Consider the following 15,905-nt stretch of genomic DNA (forward strand, 5'->3'; position numbering starts at 1 on the left):
TGCTCTCTGTCAAGTTCAGTACGACAAATGTGTGATGTACCACAAGACGTGTTTCTGCTGCCTTTATGCCTGAGAATTGACATCACTAAACATGTGAAGAAACTTGGCATGTATTTGATGAAGTAAATGTTGAACATTGTTATTTCTGCGGGGCAGGGATGGGGTGATCAGCAGAGATAGTCTCCCCTTCCTCATGCATGGACGAAAAGCGAGCAGTATTTGTGTGAATCTGATCACCAGAAACACATTCTGCAAACAGCGAGATTGGTATTTAAAGAGTAGTCAATTAGAAACGAGTCGCCTGTTTCGTATGTAAATCAGAGTCGGTGGAAGTGGATGCATTCAGAAAGTAGAACATTGAGAGAGATGTATAAGATGTTGGGGGAAGCTGAGATGTCATTACTTCTATCGAAAGCTAGAGCAAATAGAACTAGAGCCTGCAATTGGTTCCACCTCATAAAAAGCAGAATCATTTTGTAAATGATGTTTCTGTTTGATTGTATCGGAGGCAGAATCATTTTGGAAATGAGGATTCTATTTGATTGTATTGGAGACAGAATCCTTTTGGAAACGAGGTTTCTATTTGATTGTATTGGAGGTGTAGACTTGTTAAAAAATTGGCTTTGCTCCCGCAAAGAGATAAAACAGCAGTAGTAGAGTTCTGTGTTCCGGTAGTCTCTTCTTTTTAGTTATATCAGCCATTTCTTCTTTGTTCCTGTGTGGATGCAACGCTGTCATTTTATTTTCAATCCATCAATCAGTAGAACATACATAGTCAAATTTCAAATGCAATTAAATATACTCAATTTTCATATGTCAAGTGCCAACAGGATTAAATCACAACGGTATGACCCTTTTTGTTTAGCTCTATGACTACTGGATTCTGGGTGACTGATTCTGCAACACGACAACAACTTTTTTTTCTTTTAAAGATAATATTAAAGTCTTTTTCATTGAGAAACATTGTATTAACCTTGTTGAGTTAATTAATTGCTATTAAATTCAGGAAGCTCGAAAGGGAAAAGTCCACTTTATACAAGATGGGATGGATGAGAATCAATATTTGCACCTTTACACTGAATGGTTTATTTGCACCAAAAATTTCCCCGAGATCACACGGGATTATCTATTTTCCTGTGCCAATGTTTGTGATGGAAATTTAGTTCCTATCCGTACATCATTTCCATGTGATGCATATATCATCGGCTGAATAATTTGCTTCCATGGACTTTGATCCCACAGTCGGGCTGAATGTTTAGCTCCTCCACAAGAGGAAGAAAAGAATCAAGATTGGTTTATAAATCAAATTAGCTAAGAGAGTCTGAGGATGATTGTCACATTGGTTGGGCGCTAACCGAAGATCGATAGTCGGCACAGCAAGAAAGAGGACGAAGAATATGGCCATAAAATTCACTATCCAGTGCCTGCAACCACAAGAAAACAGGAACCAATCTCTCATGCAGGTCCACCCGATTTGATCAAGATTGACGGAGCTTTGGAATGATTTCGATTTTCCCAGAGCGTCATGTAACGGAATTTGTTTGTTCTGTCTAAAAAAGGAAAAATCTACGAGTGACGCTCAGATTTAACTTTCTATCTCCAACTTCTTTTTTTTATCAATGAATCACAATCCTAGAAGATTGTTCGAACTTTAATGATTAAGAAAGGGAAATCATTGAATGGCAAGTCACTACTCACTACTAGAAATTCATGATATGAAGTAGCGGAGCACATGTTTCTGCTGCCTTGTGGCTATGTGTTGAGATCACCAAAGAGCTGAAGAATTATTTGATGAACTAAACGTTGGATATTGCTATTCCTCATGCATAAGGGATGGGAATAGCAGCAGAGAGTCTCTCCCTTCATCATGCATAATTTGCATGGAAGAAAATCAAGCAACATTTGTATGCATCGGATCACCAGAAACACATTCCGAAAACAATGATATTTGCTATATAAGAAGAGTTTCTATTTGAGGGTAAGTGCCCAAGAGTTTTCTCGTTTGTGTTTCAACTTTCATGTGTACATCACAGTCAGGTGATGCATCCTTGAGACTTGAAAAGTCCATAAAAACGAAAACATGTTGAGATGAAAGTATAAGATGTTGTAGGGCGAAGCTGAGTAACCGTTACTTCGCCCAGCACGAGATGTAGCGTATAGGTATAGAAATTGGAATCAAGCACACAGTTAGTTCTGCCACATAGGCAAAAAAAAAAGGTTTTCGTACAGGATTTAAGTGAAATGGTGCACATTGCTACTTGTTGTTCTGCTAACAATATGAGGAGCAAAAACTGTTTATCATATTTTCTATTACATCGGCGATTTCTTTCCATGTATCTCTACACCTTTGTGGTTTTGTTTTCAATCCACCACTAATTAGTACATATATAATTGACTTTCACGTGCGGTTAGCTTCACCAAGTGCAAACGGTATTAAATCGCAAATGTTTAGCTGCACCAGGTGCCGACGGAATTTAATCACAACCATTTGATTCACATGTCGAGTAATGTGTTCTAGGGTGGATGCTTAAGACCATGTTTAGCAGAGTTTTATATAGCTCCTAGCTCTATGTCAAGTTTTACGTTTGTAGGTTAAGATAAAGTGGTTTAAATCTCTATTTTTAGATTAAAAGAGAAATAAAATAGCTCATCTAAACATCATCAATGTATATACAACTCCAGCTCTACGAATTCTTAGAGCTAAGAATACTAACCCTAAGATTTCTTTGAGTCAGAGTTCTACCAAACAAGCTATAATTCTAACAAATCTATGTATTTGTTTTGTGTTTCTTTTCTCCAAGTTGATGAAAATTCATTTCATCGGGTGACATGATATTTTCTTTGGTGACGCAGAGCCATGTTGAGTTTAATAAATTTTTGTTATATTAAGAAAATATGAATGATGGGTCTGTTTGGGAGGGTCCCAGCTTTAAACTCTACCGTGGATTTGGGTGGAGCCCTCCTAAACACTCCAGCTCCACTAATTCGTGGATCGGCCAAGCAGTTCCTCTCATAGTTTATTTTGATGGAACAGCTGAAGAGGTACTACATGAACCCTATATTCGTATGTACTCGTAGAGTTGACGAATAATTATTGGTCACTGCCACTGGAATAATACCCCACGTCCCCACCCTTGTCACCCACACCCGCGCCTACCCCCACCCGACTTTTCTCTGGTGATTTTTGCCCTAGCCCCTAGCCGCTTGCCACCTCTACCCATCGTTGGCCGCCTCCTCCATTACCCAACGATGGGTTATCTGATCTTGTACCGCAGCCCCCAAGACCCCAATCCTCTCCGCCTCCGAACCCCCGTCTCTACTGGAGCGTCTCGTTTGCGCAGCTCGAGCAGGGTTCAATTTATCAACGGTAACCGGTCAAAATTCGCGGTTACCGAGCTTACCGCCCCGGTCCGATTTCAGAAACCGGACGGTAACCGAATTGAATTAAAAAAATCCTAAAAAACTAGAGACAGTTTAAGACCTTCTGTGAATTTTTTTTTTCAAAAATAATGTCGTTTGCATCATATTGTATAGGGAGGAAGTTTGAATAAAATAAAAAAAAGTTGAAACGTGCGGCTCAGTTATTAACTCATGTTAAGGAAAAGCTTAACATGCAAACACATATTTTTTTTTAGGATGTATCTTAAGAAGATCTTTAAAATTGATTTAACTTCATTTAGAGTTTTATTAATTTCTCTATAATTTTTACAAAGTTCACAAGCATAAAGTGAATAGGTTAAGAAACAGTAATGTAATTAACTTTTTCATGTCTACTATTATTTTTCCTACATAAAGCATAGTATAAACTAATAAAAATGGTTTCACTAATTTTAGAGGTGTGATGGGTCAGTTATGAATTAATCTAGTCGCAACACATTTATACAATCATGCATGTTACAATAATTAATTCACGAGTTCATGTATTTTTAAAAGACATAGTATCATGTAAGAATATTAACAAAATTAGTTTCATGATTTTTGGATTATCAAAGAGTAAACTATGCATTTAACTTGGTTTAACAAATATATTTTCTCACAGAAATTTTTTAACTTTTTTATGAGTATAAATACTTTTATCATATAGATCATGTTACAAAGAAACCAACAAAATTTATTTTACTTGATTTAAAACTCAGATGAATTAGTTACAAGATTAAACCAATTTTTGAGGTTTTTTTTTGACTTCACTAAAAAATCAAGAAAACCAAACGGTAACCGACAAAACCGAGCAGTTACCGACAACGCGAAAAATTTGAAAAAACCACTCAATAAATCGAGAAAATCGCACGGTAATTCGACCGGTTACCGAGAGGCGATTCTGACAAATTTTTAAATAAATTTTAAATTTTAGCAAATAAATTTTATACGAATTTTAATCAAATTTCGAGTGTTTATCATGATAACTGCATATTTTCAATTACCAATCGAGCTCGATAACCGAGCCTCAAACGGTAAGTCAAACCTTAGCTCGACATCAGAATCCCCGAGAAATGGCTGCTCTGGCAGCAAGAGCACTGGCTCCACCCACAGGTAGCAACTTCTCGCCACCGTAGTGTATTCACCTGCCTCGAATTCATCGTTTCTCTTGCAGACTTGTGTGCCAAATCACCACTCTCCCCCAAAATTTCCTTCATTTCCAGGTTGGTTTCTGTCCCCAAATTTCCTTCATTTGCGATTACAGGTTGCCAAGCAGCCAACTGGTGTTCGCCGATTTTCTCCTGCCAGCCTCCGGAAGTGCACGGCTGCATCGACTAATGGACATCAGGAACTCGAGGCTAGTGAGTACCAGTTGCATCATTCGAGGGTGAGGTTGAATATTTTTTTGTTTCTATTATTAGGGGTTTGAGGGGATTGTTAGTTTTCTTGGCTGAGCAGCTGCGGCAGTTGAAGCACCTGTAGTCACAATAGCATTTGAAAGGGAGACATCTGGTTTCAAAAGGAAAAACGATACAATGATTTATTGTTGTCTCTGTGACATAAGTAAATAGGTGTACTTAGAACTTGAGTTCTAATTTAACAGATTGCAAGCTTGTCTCGGAGAAAATTGTACTTGGTGATTTGTAATTCTTTTCTGCTAGGGAAGACTTGCCTGTAAACTTGCCAGTCCATCAGCTAGGATCTGATGAAATTTGTTTTCCAGATGGATGTTGATCTGCATGTTCTAGTGCTATAAGCTTCTCTCCTTGATTTCTCGTTGGCATTGGATTTGTGAGTCCTTATCAAGATCAGGTTCACGGTTGAACTGCAACATACAAATTACATGATTTGCGAATTGTGTAAGGCTACAAAATTCGATGTTATGTTCATTACATCAGGAGAAGGATGCAATGTTTGGCATGACATGGTTAGCTGCTGAAATGAAATAGCAATGCTGCATGTTTGTACCAATACAAAAACATGCCTACTGAAGCAATTGTCTCCTGATTCATTCAGCCTATCCTTTTGCTAAATGTATGGTTGGCAGCAAGTTATTGGATTTCGAACAATGCAGTTTACAGATCACAGTATGATACAGAAGTCCTCTAAACAAATGATACGTAAGTGATAGACTTTTGGAAAGATGGACCCAAATCACCCTACAAATTGTCATTGTTTCGTACAATTACATCTGACTGGTTTCTTGATATAATAGGCATACTTATATGCGATCTGAGTTCTGATTCGCGGACAGGAAAAAACAATATTTTCCTAAGTTGAAAACACTCACAAAATGTTTATATGTAAAAATAGTGTACATGTAACAGCACAAGGGTACTATTGACAGTTCCTCTAAAAACCTTTCGTTTCTGGATATGAAGCTATCCTGCTAATCAAACACCTTCACTGCTAGCTTTAGCTCTATGATAGATCTACTACTGTGAATTTCTGAAGTAGAGCTAAAAAAAGCTAGAGTAGAGTTGTACCAAACAGACCCTATATATTTAGCATATAAACACATGATATAGATACATCGTAGACCTTTTACCGAAAAAGACGAAGAGAAGTGGGTGTATAAACCCGGTGTCTCCATTTCAGGGTCAGTTGCGGTTGCTGAGCTAGCTGTGCTACTCTTATTTTAGAAGCTAGCTACTATGAAAAAGTTGTTGCGGATAATCTATTATCCTGTTGGCAAATTAGATTATAGTTTAACAAATTATGGATAGATATTCATGGTTTCCCTTTGCTTTAATCCCCACAACTAATGTAAACACATGACTAATTTGAGCGCATGACTAATGTGAATATATAATGTGAATGTGTGTCGTAACCAAAGGGGCAATCTAACAATGATACAACAAGATGATTTCTAGAAATGAAACAAGAAACGCATTGAAACTGTTCTATCAATTAAAGGGCATGCCAACTTAGCTGTGTACTTTGAAATATGAAGTGGAAGAGCTATTTTCCACAATTCTGTTTAAAAATGTCACATGCACATTTCATGAATGCAGAGGGACGGAGGGAGGAGGAGGGGCTTGGCCTCTTAAATAGGTGACCAGGGCGAGTGAGGCGACGGCGGTACTGTGGCCGGGATGGCCACAATGCGGGGCAGTGCCATTGTGGTTGGGATTCACGGGCGGCGGCCACAGTGAACACAGGGCGCGAGGCGGGTGGTGGCGACGAGAAAGGGCGGCATGGCACTGTGTCGCGCCCGATAGGGAGAGAGAAAGAGTTTTTTTTCTAGAAAACACGGCTGTGTCATTTTTGGGAACAACAAAGCCGAACTAGACCATATCAGGTTATCAATTTCTCTGAGCCAATGTGTTGCGATTGAAACCCTTTGCTTTTGCTTGTATTGGTACGGCAGTTGCTCGTGATGTTTATAGTCGGCTGAATGATTATTTGTTTTGGCTGCAAAAAGAAGAAAGGAATCGCGGTGGGAGTTGTGGGTGTATGACCCTATTATCTCGTTTAGTCCTCTTCTACTGAGGTGCAAGTGTGTTTCTTGTTCTTAACAGAAAATATGTATGATACTGGGTTCCTTTAGGCATTCTCAAAACAGAGGCTGAAGACAGTTTTGTTCCTCCGCTTGTGGTCCTCGCCTCTCAATTACTTATACTTTTTTAATTTTCATACATGTAACGTGTTTTACAGTCCAATATACGTGTAATGGATGAACTCACCCTCTAAACAAAGTATTGTATGAACTGTTATTGGACCTGTTTTTGGTTTGGAGAATTGTCAGTAAAAAGTCTTCCCTTTTGCCAAATTTTTGTACGAGAGAAAAGTCTACCAATATTTGGTATGGGTCTAGCAGCTTTTCTTAGAATATGTATGCAAACTGCATATCTTTGTATTAAGTAGAATAATAAAGTTCGATACAAAGTTTTGAACAACGCGACACGTCCAAACTGATTTCTAGAAATGAAAAGAAAAACACTAAAGCTATTTATCAATTAAAGGACACTCCAAGTAAGGTTTCTACAGATGAAATATAAAGTGCAAGAGCAGTCTTCTCCCTTCCGTTTACAAAAGGTTCACATGTACATTTCATGAGTGGAACATACGAAACACACCCTACAACGAAACAACGGTTATAAAAGGGGACTGATAAGCGTTTCTATTCATAATGCATGTAAAGAGTGCAAGCATTTCTTTGCTCACTCTATGTTTACTCTGGGAAATCTTGAGAGTGAACTTGGAGAGCTTTTGCAAATATAATGCGATATCAATTCGTACATCTTCATTCTTCTACCAAGAAATTCACTGCAGTTTGAAGAATTAGAGATGTTGGCGGAAGCTGAATGAACATTATCTTCCCGCACCACGTTTTGTCCACTAGGGATGGCACAAGGCGCTTTGCATCATTTAGTGTAAAACGCAGCCTCTCCACAGTCTTGATGTTGGGACTGCAATTTTTGGGGAAAAGAAAGCCAGACTATATGCACTTCAGGTTATCAATTTTGGGGGAAAAGAGTGCGAGCCAATGTGTTGCGATTGAAATCCTTGGCTTGTATTTGTTTGCGTGATTGTTGACTCTCTGATACTCATCTCGTATGCAGTATTGGTACGGCTATTGTTCGTGATGCTTGTAGTCGGCTGTTTGTTCGTTTTGCTTCAGCTTTGATTCCCTAGTCAGACTGAATGGCCTCCTCCAGCACAAGAAGAAAACATCCACCGATCTTAATTAGTTTCTCATCCTCTTTATTGTCTACGTTGGCAAATTTGCTGCAGTTCTTAAGTATTTCGCATGTGTGAGTTCAGTTGGAAAGAAAAATACGGATTTTGAAACATTAGTGTCGACGATCTGTGAACTGCTGATTTAACGAATTTGTTGAAGAAATAAAGGATGCTTAGAGTAGACGAATCATAAGTGAACACACAGAGGGTTTTATATAGGTTCAGATCTTCAAGAGGATAATAACTCTACGTCATGTTTGTCTTGTATTGATCTGAGTCTGTTACAAGAGGGTGTGTGGCTAGTCTAGATAGATTTAAATCTACTTGACGACTTTCTTGCACTGCTTTTATTGGCCTGATTAGGTTTCTAATAACTTGCGTTGACTTGTCCTTCGCAAAGCTCCTATCTCTGTATTTATATGGGGTGTCATACGTTCTCTGGAATCCTCCTTTTTTTCTTGAAGATAAATATTTTTGGTTACATGACGTCTTAGGTACCTGCAGGTAATTTCTTTTCATCTAAAGATCTCCTGAAATAAAGATATACCCAAAACTTACGAGAAACCTGAAGTATCCGGATATGATAACTATCCATTATTCATCATCAATTATGAATTAACAAATCAAAACAGCAGAAAGAATAATATATACATACATACGTACATACATACGTACATATATACATATATATATACATATATATATATATATATACATATATACAAAATAGGCGTACATACATACATATGCATATATATAGATATATATGTGTATATATATACACAGATATATATACACACATATATATATCCGGTGTCAAATGCGATTGAGATATAATGCAGTCGTTGACAAGCTTTGTTTGTTTGGAGCGAAATACAGAACACATCTTCACGCGGTGCAAGCTCATTTGCACGATCCGTTAATTTGATGAGATTTTGATGAATCGAATCTTTGGAGCAGGTTGAAGCACAGGCTTATGCATGAAATTCTGATGATTAATCGAGCAGCGTTTGATGAAGCTTTGCACGCGCGGCAGGAAAGGAAAAGAATCACCACCGCAAAGGCTAGCTGGGCCACGTCCGGCGGGTCCACCGGCAAGATATGGGCCGATTGGCGAGGAAGATGGGCCGTACGGCCTGTTCGTGCCTACCGCGTTCGGCGGCGAACTTGTTTGCGGCCGGTGGTCAGGTTGATCAGGTGCTGCTTTCTTTCGGTTGGGCCATACCGATGTACATGAATTGCAAGGACGCAGCACCAGCCCAACACCGCAACGGGTCCATCCAGTTTGCCGAGGGCCCGGCAACGGGCCTGCTCCTCCCCCGACGAGGTATGCTCAATTTGGGTATCTGGAGCTCACCGAGAGAGTTCGTCTCTAGCCCACAGTTCCTCGTCCTCTTGTGTGGAGGCTCTCATGGTGAGCTGCATGCTAACGTCTCCTCCTGACGCTGCAGTGGATGGTGTTTTATGTATATTGGGTGGCTTCGTTTTGGGAGAATGCTTTTGGTCCCAGCTTCCGGCTCCACCTGGTTGCAAGCAGGATGGGAGGATATTTGTCCCTTTGGTCGTAGGGTTCCTCTTTCCGGGCTGTCAATGGGTTTATCGGTAGCACCGGTCTTCTATTGCAGGCCTCCAATTCCGATTTGTCGACGATAGGTGGCGCGTGGTTGGGGTCTGATTTGTTTTTCGGCGTTGATGCGGCCTCAACCTATCTTTGTAGGATGTCCACAAAATGGTTGCCTTTTCTTTGTGAGAAGAGAAAGTGTTAGCCTCATGATCTTTTAGAAACGTGACAGCATTTTTCATATGCTTAGTGGTGGTATTTGCATGGAAAATTTTGGTGCAGGCATCTCCATTTTTTACCCATTTAATAGTTCCCCTTTGCTTCCAATAAATTTTTTGTTGCAACAGCAGGAAAGCAAGATGTTGTTTCAAGATATTCCTAAAGTTCCATTCTTCCAGTGTCAGGTCTCTCACTTCTTCAAGGATGTCAAGAAAAACAATAAGGCTTTTTATGTTTCAATGTTAGTAGCCAAACTAGACAACTCCTTCTTCCATGTTGTTATAACCCTCCTCAAATTTTAAAATTTCTCATAATAATTTTAGCTCTCTGTTTGTGGAACATGCACATTCCAACCATGCTGAACAATTTGCATAAAATTTGAGTGCTCCATCAGATAATTATCAAATCTAAACACTTGAGCTTTTGAGATGTTTGTTGTGATAGAGATAACACAACTACACAAGGCACATGATCAGAACCTTCCCTTGATAAAGTAAAAGCTGAGGTTCATGGATAAGTGACCGTCCAAGAAACAGAGGTGAAGAACCAATCGAATCTCTCAAGGAGGGGGTTTTGTTGCATATTGGACCAGGTAAAAGACTGTCCTTTTAGAGGAATTTCTACTAAACCAAGGTTACTGATAGCCTCATTGAGTGCGAGCATATCATTAACATTTGCACCTGATCTGTTTCTATCTTTGGGGGACCTAATTAGTTTAAAATCATCCATAATCAACCAGTTTTCTTCCTCTGGCATATCAATGTTTCTAAACCAGTCTAAAAACTAGATCTTTACTTCAGGTGTACAGGGAGCATAGATATTAATCAGGAACCAATGAGCACCAGAATGCAAAGAAGTGAATTCAACTGAAGTTGCAAACTAATTCTGAAAGATCAATTGACCAGAAAAATGAGAGCCCTTCCAAATGATAATGGTCCCACCAGAAGCACCAAATGATGGATGAAAGAAAAATGAGTCAAATTGCTTATTACAAAATTTTTAGATGTGTGAAATGTCAAATTGCTCTCTTTTTGTTTCTTGCAAGAAAACAATGTCACACTGAGCCTCTGCAATTTTACTTCTCAAAGCCGTCCATCTAGTACCTGAATTTATGCCCCTAACATTCCAGCATAGAACACACCAATCTCAACAAGTTCTGCTATTTTGTTGGTCCATAAACACTAAAAAAAGATACAAGCAATACCCACATACACAATATGCAGGAACACGAGAGCCTCTTGCTCGACTTTTGGATGACTTATTATTGGGAAGTTTCTTCTTATTCTTCTCGGCCTTAGAACCTGATTTATGCTGGAGATCATTCTCTTCCTCAGTAGTTGAACATTTGTCACCAATAGCTGTCTTAGACTTCTTTGAGCTTAGAGCCTCATCAGACAACGCCTGAGGTGCTGTCTTTGCAAAAGTGGAGCCTAAGCTCTTGATAACTTTTGATGAGATTAAAGGAGGTTCAGCTGAGCAAGCAAAGCAATTTTTATTAGAACAACTACTTTTCTTGAAACCTTTTTCATTCCCCTAATTCTCAATCTTCTTCTCACTTCGGTTCCTACCATAGCATAGCATAGCATGGGATTAAAGGCACTCATGTTGCATCACTCATAAACTACTTTGCCTCCTGCAGCATAGCAAGCCTTTATTGTGTGAATCTCAACTACAACATATCTCATGCACAGCCTCTCAATTGGTCTGTTCTGGCTGCACGATAGTGCAAGCCTTGTGACAGAGTTCATGACGCTATGGACTTGCCCTGGTTCAGCCTCAACGGATAGCAGAAGGGGGTCAACAATCTCCATCAGTCGCGCTGGATAAGCCATCTTCGCATACTTCAGCAAGGTCAATCCCTCAGTAAACATGTCGTGTGTAGGCGCCTTCCCTGTAAACATCTCAAGGAGTACAATACCGAAGCTATAGACATCCCCGTATGGAGAAATTTGACCAGCTTCGCCGTATTCTGCATGGAACATACAACTTAAAAAAGTACCAAGTAAAACACAACTACTGTAGGAACAATATATAGAGTTCTCAGTTACCTGGAGCAACATATCCAATTGTGCCCAGTATCCCAACAGAACTCTTTGAATTGATCAATTGCTCGCCAACCGGATCTGTGAGAATCTTCGTGAGGCCAAAGTCTCCGACACGAGCAACCATATCCTCCCCAAGAAGAATGTTTCTGGGCTTGACGTCACAGTGAATTACTGTCGGCTGGCAGTTGTTGTGCAAATAGTCTAGTGCAGTCGCAACATCAGCAGCAATGTTCAATCTCTGCACCAAAGTTAGAACATTGACTGGACGTAATGAATAGACCTCTGGATGTAACCACATGTCAAGGCTCCCATAAAGCATGAAGTCGAATACTAGAGCTTTGAAGTCATTTTGGTTGAAGTCAGAGCAAGAGCAGCAAGTAATGATACGAATCAAGTTGCGGTGGCGAATTTTGCTAAGCGCCTTACACTCAGTCACAAAACTTTTTGAAGAGCCAGGTTGTTCAAGATCAAAAACCTTCACAGCTACTGTAGTTACCAACTCTTTTAGCAGAATTGTCCCCTTATAAACAGATCCATACTGTCCTGTACCAATCAAATTGTTGGCACTGAAGCCATTTGTTGCTCGGTACAAGTCAGAATAAGAAATTCGAGGATACATGTCATCCATCAAAGGAGGATCCACCATCATTATTTTGGTGGATGGAGATCTCAATGCCTTCTTTAAAGCGAAGGAAAAAATTGCCAAGATGAAGCACACCAAGATGATAATAGCAGTAACAGTGATTGCCTTTCGAATGTCACGGAGTATCCTTCGATTATGGTCCATTGGTTCGGTTGGGCATGTTGTCAAATGAAGCTCTTCAACACCACCACAAAGCTTGTCATTCCCATTAAAAGAGAACCCTGTCAAATTGGTAAACACGCCATTTGCTGGAACTTGGCCATCAAGATGGTTGAAGGATATGTCTAGCCGGTACAGTGACGTCAGCCGTCCCATGGTCTCAGGGATCTGTGCAGTCAAGTAATTTTGCGCAAGGTACAGTTCTTTCAGGCCATTCATGAGTCCTAACTCTTGGGGAATCATGCCTGAGAGGCTGTTTTTGGTCAAATTTAGCAGTACCAAGCCACGCATTTTACTTATGGACACAGGAATGATACCATTGAAAGAATTGTCATCCAAACGTAGCTCCATCAAGCTTTGACAATTGCTGAGAGCGTTTGGCAGCACTCCAGATAAGTTGTTCCCGTAGATGGACAAGTATGTGAGCTTCGTCAGACTTCCAACTTCAGATGGAAGTGAACTACTAAAATGATTTCCAGACAAATCTAGAATGTACGACAAGGATGATAGGCTGAAGATCTCTCCGGGTAATGGGCCTGAAAGCGCATTGTTCGAAAAGGTTGCACTAACAAGCCGTTGCATGTTCCCAATGTTCACTGGAATAGGCCCCTCCAAGATGTTGTTATCTACTGAAAGGTGCTGCAACTGCGTCAAGTTCCCCAGTGAGGATGGCATCCTCCCAGACAATAGGTTGTTCTCTAGTGTCAAGAACTGGAGCATTTTCAGCCTTCCTATGCTGTCGGGAATGAGGCCTGTCAATTGGTTGCTAGACAGCCCCAACTTAATTAGTTTTGGAAAGTTGCCAATGCCATCTGGTATCCTACCAGATATTTTGTTGAATCCAATATCAAGGATTACGAGTTTTTCTGATAGATTGCTGATAGAGCTTGGAAACACACCGCCGAAACAGTTGTTTTGCAGTGCGACACCACGGAGGCTTGTACAATTTGCCAAGAACGTGATGAATTTCCAGTCCAGGATGCTACTAGCCGTCAGCTGGTTTCCATTGAGCAACAGGAAGTTCGGACAGAGCGTCCCAATCTCTGGAGGCACGGTTCCAGTGAAATTGTTACCGGACAGGTCTATGGATTGCATTGTGCTTGCATTTGCAATTGAAGCTGGAATGCTTCCCTTGAACTTGTTCAAGGCGAGAATAAGGTATTGGATTTTCGGTAGGCCATTGCCCAAATCGGAGGGCAGTGTGCCCTCAAGCTCATTCATCTGCAGACCAATGTGGATCAGTGTGGAAAGGTTGAAGACTGTTCTTGGGACGGTGCCTGAGAGGTGGTTTACTTGAAGAGCTAGCACCTTAAGGCTACCCAGCCTGCCAAGGTCCTCAGGGATTGGTCCGACGAGGTGGTTGTCATTGAGGTAAACTTCCCACAGTTGTGAGAGGTTGCCAAGTGATGGTGGGATGATCCCATTGAATCTGTTCTTCCCTAACGACATGGACTCAAGCATCGACTGACCTCCAAGCCAATCGGGGATTCTGCCACTGAGGTTGTTCAAATCAAGCTTGATGCTCACAAGGTGACTGCAGTTCCTTAGGCCAACTGTGATCTCACCTTGAAGTGAATTGTTTGACAGATCGAGATGCGATAACCACGTTAGCTGGCCAATTGTCGGAGGGATTTCACCTTGGAGCGAATTATTTGACAAGTCAAGGTACGACATCTGCGATAACTGGCCAATCTCTGGAGGGATTTCGCCATGCAGTAGATTGTAGCTGAGGTCTAGACTTCTCAGGTGCGTGAGATTCCCAAGGGAAGGGGCTATGTTTCCCACAAGTCCCGTGGAGGACAGATTCAACACCGAGACCCTGTGCTTATGCCTGTGGCTGCAGATGACACCAATCCACCGGCAGAAGTCAGTGCTTATTTCCCATGAGGCCAGTGCATCTGTCTGAGGGCTTAGACCTGCCCTGAATGCTAGCAACGCATCCTGGTCAGTCTCATTTCTGCTCGGCAGTGCTTCAGCACATGAAGCTGATGCCAGTAGGACCAGATGCGGCAAGAGAAGCAATTTTAGGACTGGAAACATTTTGAAGCAGTTTCTCTGGCATTCAAGAGCACTGAGCAAAAACAACTTCAGTTCTGGGTATGTTTCACTTGAAATAATAAGTATGCAAGTAACTATACATCATGATATTTTGTCATCAAAGACAATTAAATTTTAATATCAGAAATACATGTTAGAGTTATGTTGTGAACATACCTTTTTTGTAGTAATTAGTTACAAACGGTTTTGTTAACAATTTTTTTTTATTTCCAACTGCTCCCATAATTTCTGTTAATACCTCCTTTTGGATTAACCATTGTCGGGTATACAAATAGAGAGTTTTTCATTGTGGGCACATGCATCAGGCAAGGCAAAGGTGATCGAAAATGGAAGAGCGCATTTAAAGAAAACAAAGTGTAACAAGCAATATCGACTTTGATTTATTTTGATCCAGTGTACTACTAGAATACTAATTGCGCAGATAAGTTTCATCTATTAATTGTTTTCTCATATATTCAAGAAAAAAAATACATTGTTGGGTCTCTTTAGAGAATTTGTTGGCTGCGAATGATGTGGGGCATCAGTAAAAATCACTCAAGCGAGAAGCATAGCCTACCATAGTCTCTTTTTTCTTTTTGCATGTAATCATGTATTCACTTGCACAGATTTCCACAATTCTGGAGTTCTGAAGCACACACAGAGATGATTCCGAACAAAAGAAAATATTTGCGATTCAAGAGCACACGGAGACACGGTTTCGACAAAATATAATCAAGCATGCATAATTGCAAGTAAGCAAACATAATTGCAGAGAAACAATGTGTACCTGATGCTCTTCTGACCCAAGGAAGGATTGCATGTGTTAGCTTATTGCATCCTTGCTCTTGCCACTTGCACCTCTATCTGGGTCATCTTATACTATCCTGTCGACTGGCGTCGTGACTACGGCACTAGGCTAGGAAGTCAAGGCTGAAGGTCATGTCCGGTTTGCCGCTTGTCCATGGACGTCGTGACCAGTCTATCTGGGTCATCTTATACTATCCTGTCGACTGGCGTCGTGACTACGGCACTAGGCTAGGAAGTCAAGGCTGAAGGCGTTCGGAACTTCGGACATTGCACAAACAGGAGCAAATCTGAACTCATTCAAGAGAAATGCATGCCAGAATCAATTCAAAAATAA

At 40.5% G+C, this 15,905-nt stretch overlaps 1 protein-coding gene across 1 annotated transcript; it reads right to left on the reverse strand.

Annotated features, from left to right (window-relative positions):
• Positions 1–10,900: 10,900 nt before the first annotated feature.
• LOC133887108 (probable LRR receptor-like serine/threonine-protein kinase At3g47570) lies at positions 10,901–15,678 on the reverse strand. Its single transcript, XM_062327027.1, has 3 exons — positions 15,552–15,678; positions 11,929–14,798; positions 10,901–11,849 (listed from the first exon to the last, which is right to left on the reverse strand). The coding sequence occupies exons 2-3, from the start codon at positions 14,765–14,767 to the stop codon at positions 11,491–11,493; spliced, it is 3,198 nt and encodes a 1,065-aa protein (XP_062183011.1). The 5' UTR covers positions 14,768–14,798; positions 15,552–15,678; the 3' UTR covers positions 10,901–11,490.
• Between the last annotated feature and the right edge of the window lie 227 nt (positions 15,679–15,905).

The sequence above is a fragment of the Phragmites australis genome, chromosome 12 (assembly GCF_958298935.1).
Source record: "Phragmites australis chromosome 12, lpPhrAust1.1, whole genome shotgun sequence".
NCBI classification, from domain to species: domain Eukaryota; kingdom Viridiplantae; phylum Streptophyta; class Magnoliopsida; order Poales; family Poaceae; genus Phragmites; species Phragmites australis.